This window comes from Lepus europaeus, chromosome 6 (genome assembly GCF_033115175.1).
Source record: "Lepus europaeus isolate LE1 chromosome 6, mLepTim1.pri, whole genome shotgun sequence".
In the NCBI taxonomy this organism is placed as follows: domain Eukaryota; kingdom Metazoa; phylum Chordata; class Mammalia; order Lagomorpha; family Leporidae; genus Lepus; species Lepus europaeus.
This window is the reverse complement of record NC_084832.1, coordinates 118,253,220-118,271,955: the sequence shown is the minus strand read 5'-3', so window position 1 is coordinate 118,271,955 and position 18,736 is coordinate 118,253,220. Positions and strand designations below refer to the sequence as shown.

At 46.9% G+C, this 18,736-nt stretch overlaps 1 protein-coding gene across 1 annotated transcript in view; it reads right to left on the bottom strand.

The window, feature by feature from the left end:
• Positions 1-533: 533 nt before the first annotated feature.
• Positions 534-18,736, bottom strand: part of SSPN (sarcospan) — a 35,716-nt gene continuing 17,513 nt past the window's right edge. The window contains exons 2-3 of the mRNA XM_062194961.1: positions 10,860-10,946; positions 534-4,620 (exon numbers count right to left, since the gene is read on the bottom strand). Of these exons, the coding sequence (XP_062050945.1) occupies positions 4,255-4,620; positions 10,860-10,946 (453 nt within the window). The 3' untranslated portion in view covers positions 534-4,254. The remainder of the gene's footprint in view (positions 4,621-10,859; positions 10,947-18,736) is intronic.

Below are 18,736 nucleotides of genomic sequence, written 5' to 3'. Positions count from 1 at the left end.
AAGTCCAGCTCAGAGCACGTGTGTGGAATCATGACCGCTTTCTTCTGTCTTCCACAAGCTCTTCTAATGAAACAAAAACAACCACTGCATTCTCTAGTCTAATTAATGATCTAAAGTGCCTCAGAGCTGGGAAGAAGAGGGCCTGGAATCCAGGTCGGAGATGGGAAAGGCTTTGTGTTTTTCCATATCATCAGTTGTAGAACAGGACTGCATGTGGGGCACCCAACGTGTATCCCATTCTTTGGGCCATGCTTTGACATTAACAGATACAGATTACAACCCAGCATTCCAGGTATCGTGCACGTGATTTTTCCAGCTCGAAAATCTTTTTGCCTGCTCTGCAGTTGCCGCCGTGGTCTTCTCTGATGGTTGCAGAATGAACATAGAAATAGGGGCTGGAACCACAAAGGAGCCTGAATGACTGAATTCTTGTCTATTCCAAAATCAGATGTTTGAAGTCAACACCCACCTGAGATAGTTCATGCACAGTGCACGGTCACTTTAAAGCACATCCAAACACCATGTTTTCAGGGATTACAAGAATTTTATTAATAAAGAAACTCTGCGCTATCCACATACTCTTGAAACACAACCACCTCAAACATGTCAGAATACTTTGTTTTCCTCTCGCTATTTGATCAGTGCCAGACAGATGGAACCACAACACCAAGATCCTGACCAGCAGTTTCGAGGGGGAGAATCACCATTCAAGATAATAGAGTACGAGAAAAGCAGAAGACGTGAACCAGGGTATCCATTTCAAAGGCTAAACCACGAAGTCTTCATCCAAACGAATGTTTCCACTGTGGTCAGACTATCTGGCCATCGGTTCTTTTGAACGCTACCCTGGACGCGGTGTCATCTAAAACATTAGATAGAGTTTTGAGTCTGTGAGGAATGCTAGCCAGCCCGATTTGCAGAAGTGTATGGCTACGCAGCAGTAGTTCTGGGCAGTCGCTAGACGATGCAAAAGTCTGTTTTGTGACAGCACGTGATTGGCTCTGCAAGGCGACTTCCAAGCTCATTTCTGCGTCTCTCAGTAACCACTGGGCCGCTGTCCTCAGCGTCTCCCCCGATCACCCTCCATCCCACCCGTCACTAAAAGTCGATCAACATTTTCCAGAGAGGCTGCATGCAAGAAGGGAAGCGCAAGAACATGAAAAGACTCTCATGTGCTGCACATGAAAGGAAAACACATATATAATGGGTCCTCCCTGTCAGAACCATACACAGATGTGTGCAGCTGGAAGGCTCTCAGAAGAGATCATACACATTTCTCATCCAAAAAGGGGGGGAAAGTTTGGCCTGTTACTTGACTACAGTTTCTAGGGCCCTGGTGCAGCTATATTTTTAGGCCTGGCTCCAAGGAGCGGCCTACGCACGTTTGGACCGAGCCAGGGAGGTACAGATGGCTGTCACGTGAGAGCACAGCCCGATCGGGCCGCTCGCTTGCAAAGTCTGTACGTTTGGGCTGCTGTATTCCTCCCATTTCAAGTGCTGCCAAGTCCCGGCTGCTCCTCCGCCTTCCAGAGCCTTGATTCACTTACTTCTCCCGAAGGCGGTGGGAGAGGAGGAGGATTGCGCAATTCTGACTGTGTTATGGTTTGGGGGAGACACTCACCATCTTGGCTCCTTGTCAGATTTTAAATGTAACATTTTGCTAAGTGTAAAGCTGTGTGTCTGTTCCTTTTCTGTTGTCGTTATTGTAACTTCAATATTTGCAAAACATAACATCAGAATACTTCAAACCCAGCCCAAAGCAGTTTGTTATTCATGAAACACAACTCTTACACATATCAATTTACCATGAGCTTGCAGCAAAGGATGTTTTTCTCCCTTCCTTCCTCCCTCCCTTCCTTCCTTTCTTCCTTCCTTCTTTCTTTCTTATTCCTTCATTTATAATCCTTTTTTCTCTCTCTTTGGTGATTCAAGGATAATTCTATCAATCAATAGCAAAACCCCATACTCTATTATACTAACATCAAAGTCAGCTCTTATTGGTGGCATTCCTTGGAAAGGAGAAGCCTATCGGTTAAAATTATTCTACCATTTGAAATATTCTGTGAATCACTTGGAAAGCATAGAGCACCATAAGGGTGGGGGGAGTCTGATTTTCTCACGTTAAAAACCTGCAGTGTCCGTTATAAAAAGCTGTAGGCTGAAAGTGTTAAGGATGTGCTTCTGGCAGCCAGCATTAAAGCTCTGCTCCTACTCTTTTGGGGACAGCCTGCAACATGGCTTACTCTCTCTCATATTCTTCTTACGTAGGAAACTCCTCCAAGAGCTGAATGGATTCAGTGATTGGCACAAAAGATTTTGGGGTCCTCACCAGGAGGCATGGTGTCCTGTCGATGGAGTTTCTGGGTGTGATCCTTCCTACTCCAGAGATGATCTGCTGAGCTGCCAATAAACGAGTCACAGCCTTCCTAGGCTGTGACATCTGTTAATCAGGTCCTTAACCTGGAAGACATGCAAGGTACGTGCAGTCCCCCAGCTGACCGACTGACCATTTTGCTTTCAATTTGGAAAGTTCCATGCTATACAGATTGGCACCACTATCACCATCAGTGGAATTATTCATCTGCCTTCCAGGGCAAACAAGAAAATGCCTTTCTCTTAACTACGGAATTTCACTGTTAGGAAAGCGTATCGATGGGCAGTGTGGAGAGGCAGGTGCAGCCCAACCGCTGTCTTGAATTTCTGCTTTCAGCTGTCTACACTGGTCGAGAAAGTTCTTGACAACATCGAAACTGCATGAAATTCCGTTTTGAGCTCCTTTTGTACAACAAAGATATTGTTCAGACGTCTCCCATCACCGGGGACTTGGGCTTGAAGTCAGGCCACTCCAAAACAAAACAAAAACTACCCTCTAATCAAAGGACGCAGTGCTTAAATAAGGACTTGAAAGCGGAATTGTGAGCCGCTGGCTTGGCTGTGCCTACGAATCAATAATGGGGTTATGAGCAAATACAGTTTTGTGCACAGAACACATCTGCATTAGCCAGCCTTCCTCAAAGCTATTTAGCTGCAAAGAGAGACTCTCCAACATGCCACACACGTGCTATTTGTACAAATACTTCCTATTACAAATGCTCTTGTTTTTGTTTAAATTGGTGTTTTTATCCTGAGCTATTAATTAAAAAAAAAAAAAGTTTTCCCTTATAACGCTTGACTTTCAGAAGAAAGAATCTTTAGGCCTCTTCTCTTATGAGAATGATTTCTCTTTCCACTGACAGAGCTGCCTAAGTACAGCCAGAGCTCATTAAATAGACTTCTGAGCATAATTATAATTAACAATTAGCTAGAAATTAGGTTGAATGATTTGTTGTAGATGATAGAATGGAAGCGTAATGTAATTATTTTTAAACCTTCTACATCATTAAGAATACAACTACCACCATATTTCAATTATTGAGAAGCAGAGAGCCCTGCCAAGCCCCGCGCTAGTGATCTACTTACGGAGCCAAGCGAAGGCAGCTGAGACGGCCGCCGCCCTGGCCCAGGTGTTTATAATTACTTGTATTTTTGCAAAGCCTCTTCCTTTTCTGCTCTGCTTTCCAAGCTATGAGGGCACTTCAGAAATGGCATTAAAAGATAACTTTATTTTGGTCCAAACTAAATTCTGAAATCCACGAATCTTTTTTTTTCCATATTATGCATTTTCTGTGAACTTTTTGAAGATCCCTGTGTATGAGTGGATCTTAATTTTTTGGCAGCAAAATAAACTTTGAACTCCACTTCCCATGAGGTTTTTGAAGTTCGCTCATATTTTGGGCCTTGACAACATCTCCAGTAGGAGAAACGAAGAGATTCTGCCTGGTTACCCAGTGACTTCTCCACACCTTGCCTTTCTCTAAGACTCCGTGGGGACAGTGGTAGGAGGCGGGAAGGACCTGGGGCAGCCGCTACAAACCTCAGACCGTATTAACCAGAAAGCTGTATATCAGTGGTGGCGAAAGTGAGCATTAAGAGTAAACCCCGGACTGTGAGGACAGATCTATGCCACTGTTTCCCAGTTTGGTGTGCTTTTGACTTTGAATAGCCCCCAAATCAGTGTATATCTTGTTGTACCTATACAAATGTTTAAAAACACAATAGAAACCTGAAGAAATGCTCTTTTCTTTCCCAAAAAAAATATAAAAAATATTCATTTAGAGCAATATTGGCAAAAGTTTTCTCTTTCTCCTTAACAATATTTTTTTTAACCTCAGCTAGCCAGTGTGCCATTTTCTCTCCCAATTCTGAGCAAGACTCCTACACCTTCTGCTGCTGGCCTTCGGAAGCCGACAGGGGGCACATCCTGACCCCCACATAAAAGACCTGATACCTGTGTTTCCACATCACAAAGCAGGCCACCAAGCACACAAGGCCACAGACCAAGTTCAGAACCATCTGGACGAGCAGGAACACCTGGAAGGTGCCCGTGATGCTGGTACAGTCAGTCACATCCCGGTACACAAAGGTCCGGCTCAGTGGCTCCGAGGACGGCAGCTTGCACTGGCAGGAGTCAGGGGCGTTCTCACAGGTCAGGTGTGTGAGCAGCGAGTAGTGGTGGGCGGCGAAGGCCACAGCCAGCACGCACACCACCAGCCCCAGGGCGCTCAGCACGAAGTACAGCAGCTGCAAGACAAGCAGGAGGAAAGTTCTCTGGGTTACAAAGACCACGGATGCCGACTTGCAAAGCGAATCAACGCACGCCTGACACGGGAGCTGTGCCCTCGGACAGGGCACTGACATGTGGTTCCTGAGCAGTGGCCCCTTGGCCACTCAGGTCCTCAGTGCCGTTGGCCTCCACGTTAGCTGCGGATCGACAAAGTCTGGCCCCAGTTCTCTCGGTGCCACTAAAGAACGTTGGAGTGGCCAAACATTTCAGCCCTTTGGCTTACACGTGCAATAACTCTGACAGATCCCACGATCTCTGGGTGAGAGCAAACTGCAGTCCAGGGTGCAGAACAAGAAATGTTCCTGTGGTTGGACGCACATGCTGGCCACGTTCCTCTCAATGTCATCCTGCTGAGGTCCAGGTGAGCATCAGGGGCCCCCGTGTTTGGTGCAAGATTTGTATCTTGACAGTCAAAAGGTGCTCCCCGGGCTCGGCGCGTAGCCCACTGGTGAAGAAGCCCCATCCCATATCAGAGGGCCTGGGTTTGAGTCCCGCCTCTGCTCCCAATTCCAGCTTCCTGCCAATGTGCACCCTGGGAGGCAGCAGAGTGGTTGGTGGGTTCATGCCACCCACGTGGGAGCCCTGGATTCAGTCCCTGGCTCCTGGCTTTGGCCTAGCCCCGCCGTGGCTAATGTGAGCATGTGGGGAGTGAACCAGTGGATAGAACTGCACTCACTCACTTGTTTCTCTCTCTCTCTCTGACTCTACCTCTCAAATATTTTTTTTCTAAAAAAATGTTAAGTTCCTCTTTACAAGGAACAATTCTGTTGAGTGAAAACTCCCTAAAGTAAGATTAGTTCCAGTCGTTGCCAAGTTCAGATCAACGTAGCTCAAGCCAAGAATATGCTCTCTTCCCACTTCCAATTATATGTTAATTCAAAAATGAAAACGTATGTAAGAAACTATGAAATATGTGAATGAAAGTCCTCCAAATGAGTGATTTCCACACAATGACAACTTTAAGTCTTCAGTGTGAAATACTTAAAATTTTGTTTCCCTTGCCTCGGAGTGGGGAGGAGAGTGCTGTGCCCCAGGCAGCGTCTGATTTGCCTGGGAGGGAACCTCCGGAATCGGACACACCTGTGCCGTGTGTCTGGGTCTCTGGGAGAGCGTGGAACTAGTCAAAGCCATTTGTGTTTTGATATACCTTAATACGTCTTTACCAAGGCAGTGGAGGGGATCTGTGGACCTTCTCACAATGCTACCTTGAAAATGCACACACACACACACACACAGAGACACACACAAACACACACACAGACACACACACAAACACACACAGACACACAGAGAGACACACACAGACACACAGAGAGACACACACACAGACACACACACAAACACACACAGACACACACACAGACACAGACACACAGAGAGACACACACAGAGAGACACACACAGACACACACACACGATTTTTCAGATAAGTGGAAGGGTTTTCAGAGATGACCTGTGTGTCTCCGTCTGTGAAGCTGTTTGTAGAAACGTGGTGTATCTCAGGACCCCAAGAACAGCTCACACCCAACATGTGTAGTATTGTGGAACCAGAGAACCAGATGGATAAAAGTGGCGGCATTATTAAGGCTTTATTTTTTTTATTTGCTCTTTTTGAATGTCAGCCAGAGGTTTCCCAACCACTGGTTCACTCCCGCAAATGCCCACAACAGCCATCCAGTGGCGGGCCAGGTCAAATCCAGGAGCCAGGAACTCATTCCGGGTCTCCCACAGTGGTGGTAGGAACCCTGGTACTTGCTGCCTCCCGGGGTGTGCAGTAGCAGGAAGCTGGACTTGGAAGTATAGCTGGGACTTAAACCTAACTCCTGCGCTGTGGCATGCAGAGGCCCCAAGTGGTGTCAACTGTGGTGCCAAACTCTTGCCCAAGAAATATAAAATGTTAAAGGAAATTTAATTTGTGATACTGAAGCAGTGCCTTGATGCTGTCTCTAGTATATTCTGATTATATTTTATGTAAAACTGGAGTGTTTAGACTGGTTTTAAAAAAAAGGAGGGGGTTATTGTGCAGGGCTGATGGGACAGAGTATTCGAAATATTCCGGGTTGTTCTAGAATATTGAGGCTTGATGATTTAGTCAAGCCCTTGGTGCCAACAGCCAAATTGTGCTGGCCATGCTGTGTACCTGCATCCACTGGGTGCCTCCCTATTGTAGCCCACAGAGAGCAGGGGACTCTTTGGGAACATCAGTACAACCATGACTGCCAACAAGGAAGGCCCATGTTAAAGTGATACTTTCCCACCTGGCCCCCCTGCACGCTTTGTCACCAGTGAATGTGAACAGGGGAGAGAGAGGTTTCCTGTACTGTCCCTGCTACTTCCAATGCAACAACAAACACATTTCTAGCAAGCAGATTTCTGCAACAATCTTTGGGAAAAGCCCATTGGTTGAAATGGGAATTTTGTCTATTTTTAAAGGGATGACCTTTGGGCTAAGAGACGAAACGATTTGCCCAAGGCCATTTCACAAGTACACAGAGGTACTGCGTGAGGGTTAAGAGCATGAACCAGGGAGCCCAGCTGCCTGGGTGAGCACCTGCTTCTCCCCTCACTAGTCATAGTCCTTGGGCAAATCGATCGATCCATGTGCACCTGTATTTCTGCATCGGTAAACCTGAAGTGCCAATCAGAAAGGCACCTACTTTGTCGGATCGAAAGAGGTGGTATCTGTTCAGGGCTTAGAACAGCGTCGGGGACACATAGCCCCATTTAAGTATTTGTGAAATGAACAAGCTAGTAGACATGGAAAGAATGCCAGCTGTGTCTTCTTCGCGGACCTGGGGGAGTAGTGAGAGGTGTTTGGCTCGTAGGAAGGATGTAAACACATACACAAACACAGCGACTGCTCAGTTGTAACTGAGCCTCTTCAACTTGCTAGAAGCCAGCAAAACCACACATGCGCACAAACATCAGTGTGTGATGTGCAGAGCTGAGATGCCGCCTGTGACACCACATCACATATGAGGGCTGCTTCAAGTCCTGGGTGCTCTGCTTCCTCTGTAGCTCCCTGCTAATGCACCAGGAAAGGCAGAGGAAGATGGCCCAAGTGCCTGGGCCCCTGCCTTCCATATAGGAGACCCCACTGGAGTTCCAGGTTCCTAGCTTTGGCTTCGTCCAGCCCCAGACAGTGAGGCCATTTGGGAGTGAGCCAAAGGATGGAGGATCTCTCTCTCCCTTCCAAAAAGAAATAAAAATAGACCTTTACAAATAAAAATAAATCTCAAAAAATAAATCTTAAAAAAAGTATATGTGCATGTGTGCACACAGAAGATAAGGACCAGAGGGTCACCATGGGCAGAGTGCTTGCTCTCTGGGAACTGGGGAGACCGGAATGAGCTCCCAGACAAAGCTGAAGCCAATGGTCACTCTGGGAGACACTAAGTGGCCGTTACGCTGGTGAGTGGTGCTTTATGAAGATGTGATCCATCCCCAGCCCCCCAAACCTGAAATACCAAGGGAAGCACAGTGGGAGTCAGTTGTGCCCTCCTGAGCCAGTGGAGAGCCCAGAGATTGGCCGAAGCTCACGCCCGACCTGGAGATGACACAGAGAGCATCAGGAAGGGTCACGCTCGGCGAGAGCAGAGCCCCACATCTGTCAGCGGCCATCGCAGGGAGAATACACGGCGGGCAGTGTGAGCTTCCAAGTGGCGACTGCTCAGCCTGCCGTTGGCAGTAACTTTTCCCCACTTTCTTTCCATCCCTTTATTTTTATGTTTCTATTTTTTTTTTTTTTTTGTCCTCCTTGCTCCTTATTTGAACCAAGGTGCTGATGTTGAGGTGGGTTTGGAGCCTCTCTGAAGCTTTGGCTTCTCCTGTTTACTGGGGTTAGCTGGAGGGAAAGCGGAAAGTTGATGAAAATCTAGTTTATAGTGTTTTTCATCAACTGAATGAAGTTCCTGTAATTTAAGAGCCCATTTCTTACCAAGTTTTCTGGCTTCTTTTTTTCCACCAAGTCTTCATCAGATCTTTTTATTTTTTTCTTTTTTAACCAAGCCTTGCTCAACAACAACCAAAAAACCCCTAAACTTTCTTTTAAAGAAGGTTGTCAGAAAGACAAAGTAAAACTCCAAATGCAGGCCTATCCACACAAAGCCTAACTCTATTTTTTAAAATAACCTGTAGCTGTTACCACTCTTAGGTAAATAATTCTTTTTATTTGAAGATTTATTTATTTACTGAAAGTGAGAGTTAGAGAGGGGGAGAGACAGAGAGAGATCTCCCATCAACTGGTTTACTCTCCAGATAATACAATGGCCATGGCTGCATCAAGCTGAAACCAGGAGTTGGGAGCTTCATCCAGGTTTCCCGTATGGGTGTCAGGGGCCCAAGCACTTGGCCCATCTTCCACTGTTTTCCCAGGCCGTTAGCAGGGAGCTCGCTCAGAATTGGAACAGCTGGGACTTGAACCAGTGCCCATATGGGATGCTGGTGTCACAGTAGTGGCTTTACTAGCTATGCTAAAATGCTGGCCCTAACTATTTCTTCTATACACAATAAAAGATGGTTTTTCTTCTGTACATATGTTATATCTCACCAGCTTTTAAAATTAATTCATACAGTGTGAACTTTTAAAATCAGTTAATTGGGGCTGGAGCTGTGGCATAGTAGGTAAAGCTGGTTCAGGTCCTGGCTGCTCTACTTCCGATCCAGCTCTCTGCTATGGCCTGGGAAAGCAGAAGAGGATGGCCCAAGTGCTTGGGCCCCTGGCCACGTGTGTGAAACCTGGAGGAAGCTCCTGGCTCCTGGCTTCTGGCTTCGGTCTGGCCCAGCCCCAGCCATTGAAGCCATTTGGGGAGTGAGCCAGTTGATGGAAGACCTCTCTCTCTCTCTGCCTCTGCCTCTCTGTGTCTCTGTCTCTCAAATAAATAAACCTTTTTAAAAAATCCATTAATTACTTCTTCACAGCATGATTTTTTTAAAAGTATCAGCACTTCTTTTGTTAATAGCTTCAATGATTTGAGAATATTCTAACATGTTTTATTTTTTTCATCTTGATAATTTCCAGCTAGTATTGGCAAGTTTTTACTCTTACGTCTTAAGTTTTCTTGTTGGAGTTATCAACAGTGTACCCAGTCTTTTAGAAATGACTAATTTATTTGGAAGGCGGAGGGAGGGAGAGACAAAGATCCATCTTCCACTTGCTGGTGCACTCTTGGGTGCTGACGGTAACCAGGGATGTTCTATTCAGGCCAAAGCCAGTGGCAAGGAACTCCATCCAGGTCTCCCACGTAGATGTCAGAAGCCCAAGTATTTGAGACTTAATCTGCTGCCTCCCATGCACGTTAGCAGGAAGCTGGATTGGAAGTGGGGACTGGACTTGAATGTGGGTGTCCCAGTTAGCAGATGAAGCTGCTGTGCCACAATGCCTTCCTCAGATATCCAATTGCTTATGTTTTCTTATATAAAAAAAGCAAATGATTGCATGGACAAAAAATAATAACACAGAAAGCTTTTTATTCTCTTTCTACCACATAGTTGAGAGAAAATATAGGGATTTGATTTCTCCTAGCTCTGATTGCTGGATTTGGTGTTTATATCCTTAAACTCTGGAAGGGAATATGTAGGTTTCATTCTGGGATAAATTCTACTGTGTAGTGAAAGTGCTGTGTACTTGGATCCCACCAAGTGCACTGTGCTTACAGAGAAAAAAAAAATCACATGCCAATGAAAGACATGCACATTTGCCAAACCATGCGCATCCCGGCCTTCCCCCCTTGTCCTGAGATTCCTGGCACGGGGCATTTGGATGCACCCAATGTACTTTTTCTGTCTCAGTGGTCCCACCTACAAAAGGAAATACTCTCAGACTGCTTCATTATTAAAATATTCCAAATAACCCCGGAGAGACGGAAGTAGGTGCTGATAGAGACACTTTTCACTGGCCAAGTGTTTTGTTGTACTGTCGAGTTCTCAATATTCCTTTTAAGGACACCGAAGGACACACTTCACATGCTCCGGGGCCAACCCCGTCCACGGAAATGAAAACTTAAAAAAAAACCAAACCAGTATCACCTTGGGGTCTGGATCCATGCCCTCTTAAAACATTTTTTGGCCTGCCTTAAAAATGCAATTTCTAGACTCATCAGATATGAGCATACAACCCCTTAGAAAGCACTCCTTTGTTTTGTATTCGAGTTTCTTGCTATGCAGTGATAAAAGAGAAAGAAAAATCACAACTTACTTTCATAGAAAACTGGATACACGTCCGTTCATCGACTTGGTACGAGACACAAAGCATAAACAAGCCAAGATAGGCCACCACGCAGACCTGCAGTGGGGAACATGGAATAAGGCAAGTTAGCAGGCAGGTCAAGGTCCTAATGACATCACGTCGGTGCCTTTGACCAGTCACGTCCGTGTGGCCGAGCTGTTCAGCTGTTCATTTCGTTTCCTTATCTTTGTGCTGTGTTTCCCGCCCAATTTGTGGAGCACAGTGTTTAAAACAGTGAACTCCATTCTTTTTTTTCCCCCAGTTTAGCCAGTATTTAGTAACCCCTTTGGCGCACCAGGTGCTCCACAAGGTTCCGCAGTGTATACAGTGATGAATAGAACGTCCTCAACCTTAATCAGTTTATAGCCCAAGTGAGACCAAAACTAAATGCATATATTCCGTAGTCTCAGGGCATTATATGTCAGATGCTACTCAGAGAAGTACAAAAAGAGGAAGAAATTTCTTTGAGTTGGACATGATAAAAGGCTTCACACAACAGGTGGATTTGTGATGATCCTTGAAAGAGGCGACAGGGTTGATTACCGTGTATACACAAGGCGTGTGCAAAAATTCATGGAAACTGTATTGTGAAAAAACTTGGCATGGATTTGAAAATACTTTGGCACCAGAATTAACCTTTTAATTTTGTTTTTCCCCGAATTTTTGGAAGAACATGTGCATATCTCATGTAGTCATCTGAAACCCTGGAAAGTGGGTGCTGTTGTGATCCTGGTAATGAGGAAGCAGAGGAGTAAGATAGTGAATAATGGGGCCAGGATTCTAGCCAGGAAGCTCGGGTGGAGAGCTGCTGCACGTAGACAGTGTAGTGTGGTGCACACAGGGCTGCACCATGTGTGCTGGAAGAACAGGAAATTTGGGGGTGCATCTTAGGCCTCGTGGTCAAGATGCCCAAGACCTCTATGACAGTGCCTGCGTTCAGTACCCAGCTCCAACTCCTCACTCCAGTTTTCTCCTAGACCATGGGAGGCAGTGGTGATGGTCCAGGTCCTCGCCACCCATGTGGGAGACCTGCGTTGAGTTCCTGGCTCCTGGCTTCAGCCCAGCCCAGTCCCAGCTGTGTGAGCATTTGGGAAGTGAACCAGCAAACGGGAGCTCTGGCTGTCTATCTGGTGCTCTCCCCCTTCCCACAATTAAATTATTTTTAAAAAAGAATAGAAAACATACACCTATATTTGAAATAAATTACAGAGCTGGAAGATAGGAAGGTAAGGATCTAGGACTAATTTAGTAAATAGTGGAGCTCCCTTGAAAATTCTCAAGCAGGAGAATGACACAACTGGAGACACGTGTCCAGGCAGAGGAGTTGAGGGATTTACAGTGAGAACAGGATAGTGTTTTCCTAATCTGAGGAGGATTACTCTATCAAATGGGCCAGAGTCAGATGGTGGCAGGAAACAAAAGACATAGCCAAAGCATACCCATGCACCTCCAAACATTCATGGAAAATAGAATTTAAAGGTAAGTATACTTTGGTGCAAAATTTTTTTGAAAGCCACACACATGAGGAGGGTCTTCAAAAAGCTCATAAAAATGCTTATTATGATGATTTAAATTTTTCCCACAAAAATAAGCTTATATTTAAAAAAAATTATTTTCATCTGCTTGAAAGGCAGAGAGAAAGAGAGAGAGAGAATCTCCCATCTGCTGATTTACTTCCCAAATGCCTGTGCTGTCAGGGCTGGGCCAGGGTGAAACCAGGACTCCATCTGGGTCTTCCGCATGGGTGGCAGGGGCCCAAGAACTTCGGCCATCATTCCCAGGATGCATCAGCAGGAAGGTCGATCGGAGGTGGAGCCCATACTTGAACCAGGTGCTCGGATATGGGACGTGGGATATCTTACCTGCTGGGCCAAATACCTGAGCTGGAGCTTTAAACCTATGAGTTAGCATTTCTAACTGAAGCATGTCTAATCACATTTACTTTTGGAAAGCTTAAAGTGCGGATAAAGTTCTACACTTTAAGATAGAAAACAGGACGGCGCCGCGGCTCAATAGGCTAATCCTCCGCCTGTGGCGCCGGCACCCCGGGTTCTAGTCCCAGTCGGGGCGCCGGATTCTGTCCCGGTTGCCCCTCTTCCAGGCCAGCTCTCTGCTGTGGCCAGGAAGGCAGTGGCCCAAGTGCTTGGGCCCTGCACCCCATGGGAGACCAGGAGAAGCACCTGGCTCCTGGCTTCGGATCAGCGTGGTGCGCCGGCCGCAGCAGCCATTGGAGGGTGAACCAACGGCAAAGGAAGACCTTTCTCTCTGTCTCTCTCACTGTCCACTCTGCCTGTCAAAAGATAGAAAACAAAAAAATTGCATTTTCTGCTAAGCAGTGTTCCTAGAGCTGGCTGTTGAGAGGGTGGGTGACTCACCTAGCAAATCATTAGACAGGGGCTTGGTAATAGTCATAATCCGTACCTAACTACCCTGATGGCAGCTTCAAACCCACACTGTCCCCATGGGGAGGAGGGTAGAGCTGTTTGCTCACACTGCCCGCCTCTCCTTCGAATGGAATAGTTCTGTCTTATTCTCCCCTTGGTTCCACAATCCACATCTGCTTGGGTCCTCGTAGGCTCCTAGTTGAGGGTACAAAGCCAAAAGCCACACAGAGCTGCCTGTCATTAGGCTGGGCTCCGTGACTTAACAGTAGATGACGTCATCTCTGTGAGAGTGACGTAGCACCGTACTGTGGCTGTCATTCCAAGCCAGGATGGAGTTGTTTTTGAAAAGCTCTTGTTAACAAAAAGGAAACTGAGGGTGGATTTGTTAAAGCCTGTAGGGGTCTACTATCTGGTCTCACGTTAAGATCTTCCAGAACGGAGAGAGCAAGAGACAGACCTACTTTCTGTGTATTGGTGGCAAACCAGATGGAGGCTTCTCCCCGTGATGTCACGGGGCTTGTTACATCCCTAAGCACACGCATGTGCCCCTGGCCAGTCTGCGTCAGCAGGTGCACGGGGGAGCCTCACTCCCTCCCAACTGTCTGTCCCTGGAGGCTGCTGTACTCAGGTTGGCAATGGCTCAGACTTTCCTCTTCCTGTTTGCAAAACACACATCCCAACAACCAGGACCAACAGACTAGCATCTCAGCAATCTCATTAGGGCCTTTTCTTGAAGAAAATGTCCCATTTCCAAAGCAGCTGGTTTCCAGCAAGAAGTTGCACAGGAACACGTGACCCCATTCACAAGCATTTCCACTTATTTGCTTGGCAGCACGTTCCTGAGGACTTAGAATAAATAGCCAGACCCTGTGCTGCTGTATGGCTCCAGGAATTAAGAGGTAGACAAACATAGCTCCTTACTCCAAGGACTCTTTGGCCTCCAAGGAGTTCCTACTCCATTGGGGAAAGTCAGGAGGGTAGGGTGTACCATCATGGAAGTACTAGAACCATGAGAGGAGTAACGAACCGAGGGGAGGGGAAAGGTGGGGTTTTGAAGGACAAGCATGGAGTAGCTATCAGGAGGCTACAAAGAGGAATATGCTGGGCAGAGAGCCCCACAGGGGCAAATGCATGGAGAAACAGTAGACCTTAAGGGCTTGCTCGCCTTTGCTTTTACAACAGTGCCTCTGGCTGTGAAGAGGGGATCGGATGGGGCAGTGTTGGGAAGAGGAGGCCAGTGAGGACTGCACTTTGCCCACAGAGAACAGCTGAGTGCCTGAGCCCAGGGACAGGTAGGGTGGAGAGTGGCTGTGTTTGAGTCTGGAGGCTCCCCACACTGATGAGGACCGAAGAAGGAGGTCCTCAGATGCCTTCCTGACTTGAGCTGTCAGCGGGGGGCTCTCGCCATTGACTGAGCAGGAGAAGAGGGACCCAAGAGCAGTGGGCAATAATGAACCCGCACGGAGGCGCACTCAGCCTGGCAGGCCCCGGGCTCAGGAAGGAGGGCTGAGCCCAGGAGCGGAATTTACTGGGTATCTGCGAGCGTGAAGCCACTGAGATCCTGGGATGGGCTGGCGTGTCCAGGGAATCTGGTGCGAACAGGCGCCATGAAGCTGCCCGTGTATGAAGAATCTGCATCTTTCAAACAGAAAATACCTTAAAAACACTGCTTGTAACTTCGGCTGTACATCACAGATAGCCAAGAATTAAGAAACCAATCAACGTTTTGATTTTTGAGAGCGTCCCTTCTAGTTCCCTCTATGGGGTATTTATTTGCGCTAAGGCTTGAATGCCCTGGCCTTCCCAGAGGGCTGGATGGGTTTTAGGAGGGGTAGGAGGCTTCCAATTCCTCGCTCGCAACTTTGCATGTTGAAACATTTCTTCACCGGACTTTACTGGTGTGGAGTGTAAGCACGTTCTAGAAGAGCAGTTACTCAAGGCTCTCCGGCCAGTGGACAGAAAAAGAGATCGCTCATGCCAGACGAAGAGTCTTGTTTCCTGAGCTGGCAGGTTGTGGACACACCAGGGAGACACAGTGTTCTGGCTTCCCAGGCGAGGAGAGGGGAGCGCGTGTGAATGGGCAGGGAGGCGCAGCAGGCCTTTCTGGAACAGTCCTAGAGTCCAGACAGAGCTCCCATTAGATATGGTGGGGTGAGGCCACACAGCAGGAAGGAGGCAGCGATGTAGGATTTCCCAGGAGGCACTTGCCGGAGCAGACACTGAGGCATGACTCACAGCTCAAAGCCAATGACAAACCAGGTGGAAAACCAGCAGAGAGGAGCTTGGTCAAACCCAGCCTTGGGCAGCTGGGCAGTTATGCTGACAGGGAAACCTTGAAGTGATTTTTCATTGGGAGAAAATTAAAAGACAATTGTCATGTTCAGCTGCTTTGGGAAGTTTGTTTCTGTCATTTGTTGAGCATAAAGAAAAAAACCCCTAAGTCCTGGCTGGCGCCGCGGCTCACTAGGCTAATCCTCCCCTTGCGGCGCTGGCACACCAGGTTCTAGTCCCGGTCAGGGCACCGGATTCTGTCCCGGTTGCCCCTCTTCCAGGCCAGCTCTCTGCTGTGGCCAGGGAGCGCAGTGGAGGATGGCCCAAGTCTTGGGCCCTGCACCCCATGGGAGACCAGGAGAAGCACCTGGCTCCTGCCATCGGATCAAAAAAAAAAAAAAAAAAGTCTAAAGTCCGCCTCTCTCTTGTGGTTAGGAAGTTCGACAGTTCAGTGTTCCCTGAATGCTGAGTCCACTTCTAGATGTCCATGTCCCCTGTCCTGTCACACCCTGTCTTCGCTTTTGTCATCTGGCCTCCTGTGCCTGCCGTGGTGCCTGTTACGTGTTTGTATTATGAATACGTGGTAGGTGCTGGACCAGTGTACTGATTTTCTTGCATATCATTTTTTTTTTTTCCTTTTCCTTCTGTCACGGCTAGAAGGTGTCACCTTAAAGCATATTTTGAGAATCAGAAGCACTGTCTTTACTTCTCCCCATGTCATGTGGATTTGTATTCCGGTCTTGTGACGCTCTCACAACCTCCAATTTATTTGTGTTCTTCTCTTTGCTGTTGACGGAGCCGCTTGACAGGGCTGCCTGGGGAATACAGCCTGCCCTCCCAAATGCCTCCCAACGATTTCTTCTCCTCCCACGCGCCAGCCTTCCCCACCCCCACTTTGATTCGTGTCCCTGAAATGTGACTCAACCCTGTAAGTCAATCAACTCTCACCCCTGTAATTAAGGTGCTTGAATTCAATCAATATAGTAACAAGGTGAACTCTCCTCTTGTGTTTGCTCAGTCAGTTGATCAACAAGAGAAGTAGCAGAACTGTAAATGTGTCTCTGGGAATTTCTTGAGAGAACATCCATGGATTTTCATCGACTGAACATACCTTAAGGTGAGCTCTTAGAGTCCGTGTCCAACACATGATAAATATGTTGTTGCCTGTTAACAGTGCAGTCTTCCCCAGGAGAATTAACACATAATGCACCAGAAAATTACGTAATAAGAAATAGAGCATTTCATGAGGTCCTATTAAGGGCTGTTTATTGGATCAAGATTTCAGAAGGCTTGGAGAGAACATTTTAGCCTTAAGTATTTTTACTGGATTCTGATTGCCACTGCCTGATGGTCAGACAAGTCCAGGAGTTCCGAATCACTTGATGGCCTTGTTGGTGGGCTTGCTAAGAACTGCTCCCACCATCAGAGCTGTTGGTGCAAGTTCTGGCTGGGGACTGCAGATGTACTTTTCTAACAAATTCCAGGTAACACTGTTGCTGCTAGGCGGGGGCCACTCTCTGAGAACTAGGGGTCAAAGCTATAGATGCAGCCTTTTCAGTGCTGATGCCTCCGGTGGAGTTATCATAGTGGTAAGGGGTCCAGAGTGATAGCTGTAGTGGAGTTTCCTATACAGAGTTGTTTTTGGTAAGTGATAAGCAAATATCTACATCTTACAAGCACTTAGGAAGGATTAACCCATCCCTACTCTCATCATCTCAAGAATGCATTTTACAGGGTGGGTGTGTAGAGCAGGTTAAGCTGCCACTTCAGACTGAAGCCTGCTTCCCTATCAGAGTGCTGGGATCAAGTCCTGCCTCTCCTTCCCATCCAGCTTCCTGCTAGTCTACTCTAGGAGACAACAGATGGTAACTCAAGTGCTTGGGTCCCTGCTACCCACATGGGAGACCCAGATAGACTTCCTGGCTCCTGGTTTGGCCTGGCCCAGGCCTAGCATTTGGAGAGTGGGTGCACCAGAGGAAGGGAAGATTCTCTTGCCTGCTCTTGCTTTCTTGCTGTCCTCTCACTCTATTTTTCAAATAAGTGAATAAATAACTCTGAATAAGGAATACATTTTACAAGGAAAAAAAACCCTAAGGTTACAGAAATGTAAAAGCCTAGGTATACATGCATTATACCTGATTTTTTATATTAAGAATATATAGAAATATCTCAGATAGGTCGTGGTAATGGAATTCAACAAGTCTATTTTGGTACAAAAACTTCTTGACATCCTGTATACTTTTTACACAAATGCATTTCCACAAAGTTCTTGAAGATCTCACATGTATATAAATAATAATAATAATAATAATAATAGAAGTATTGTCTCTATTGTTCCCTCCTCCCCCAAATTTAATCTTTGCTATTACGGAAGTCCTTAAAATTGGGAACAAAAATCCTATCTTCATTGCTACTTAAATAGAAGCTCATTCCAGAGCCGGCAGGCTCATTGCACGTGCTTGGTGATCTGGGGAACGTCTCTGAATCCTCTGTGGAGGAGCTGTGGCTCCCAGCACATCAGGAATGGGCACAACCCAAAGCAAAGCCATCACCTCCAGAGTCACCACCTTGATGGTGGTGTGATGGCAGATGTTCAACCTCCGGGGCAGGGCAAATGGTAGCATTGGCTCATTTCCATGGTGTGAATTCTACCAAAGTCAAGTCACAGAGCAGAGTCAGGAAGAGATGTGCACCATCAGCTTTGCACGATCGCCGGAAGTGCTCTGGCTCATTCCCGCCTCTGGCTCCTCCATGTCCCTTCTTGGACAGAAGCAGCTGGTGACCAAGTGGGATTGGTTTGTAAGCATGTTCGGCGCATTGCTCTTTACTAATTGGTTGGCATCCCTGCCGTCAGCTGATAGAATCAGTACAAAGGTGCAGGGGAGAAATCCCAGTGCTATAGTTCCTTTTATCCAGAGGGGATCCATTCCAAGACCACCCGTGGACGCCTGAAGCCACAGACAGTACCCCAGCCTTACATGCCCTGTGCTTTCCTATACATACATACCCATGATAAAGTTTAATGTATAAATGAGGCACAGTAAGAGGCTAAAAACAATAACTGATAATGAAGTCAAATACTCATGACAGGATACTGTTGGAGCATTATCTCCGTTACCATGATCCTCACTCTGGCCTGTGGGGAGCACTGCTTGTAGAATCAGGGTTACCTGAACACAAGCGCTGTGTCAG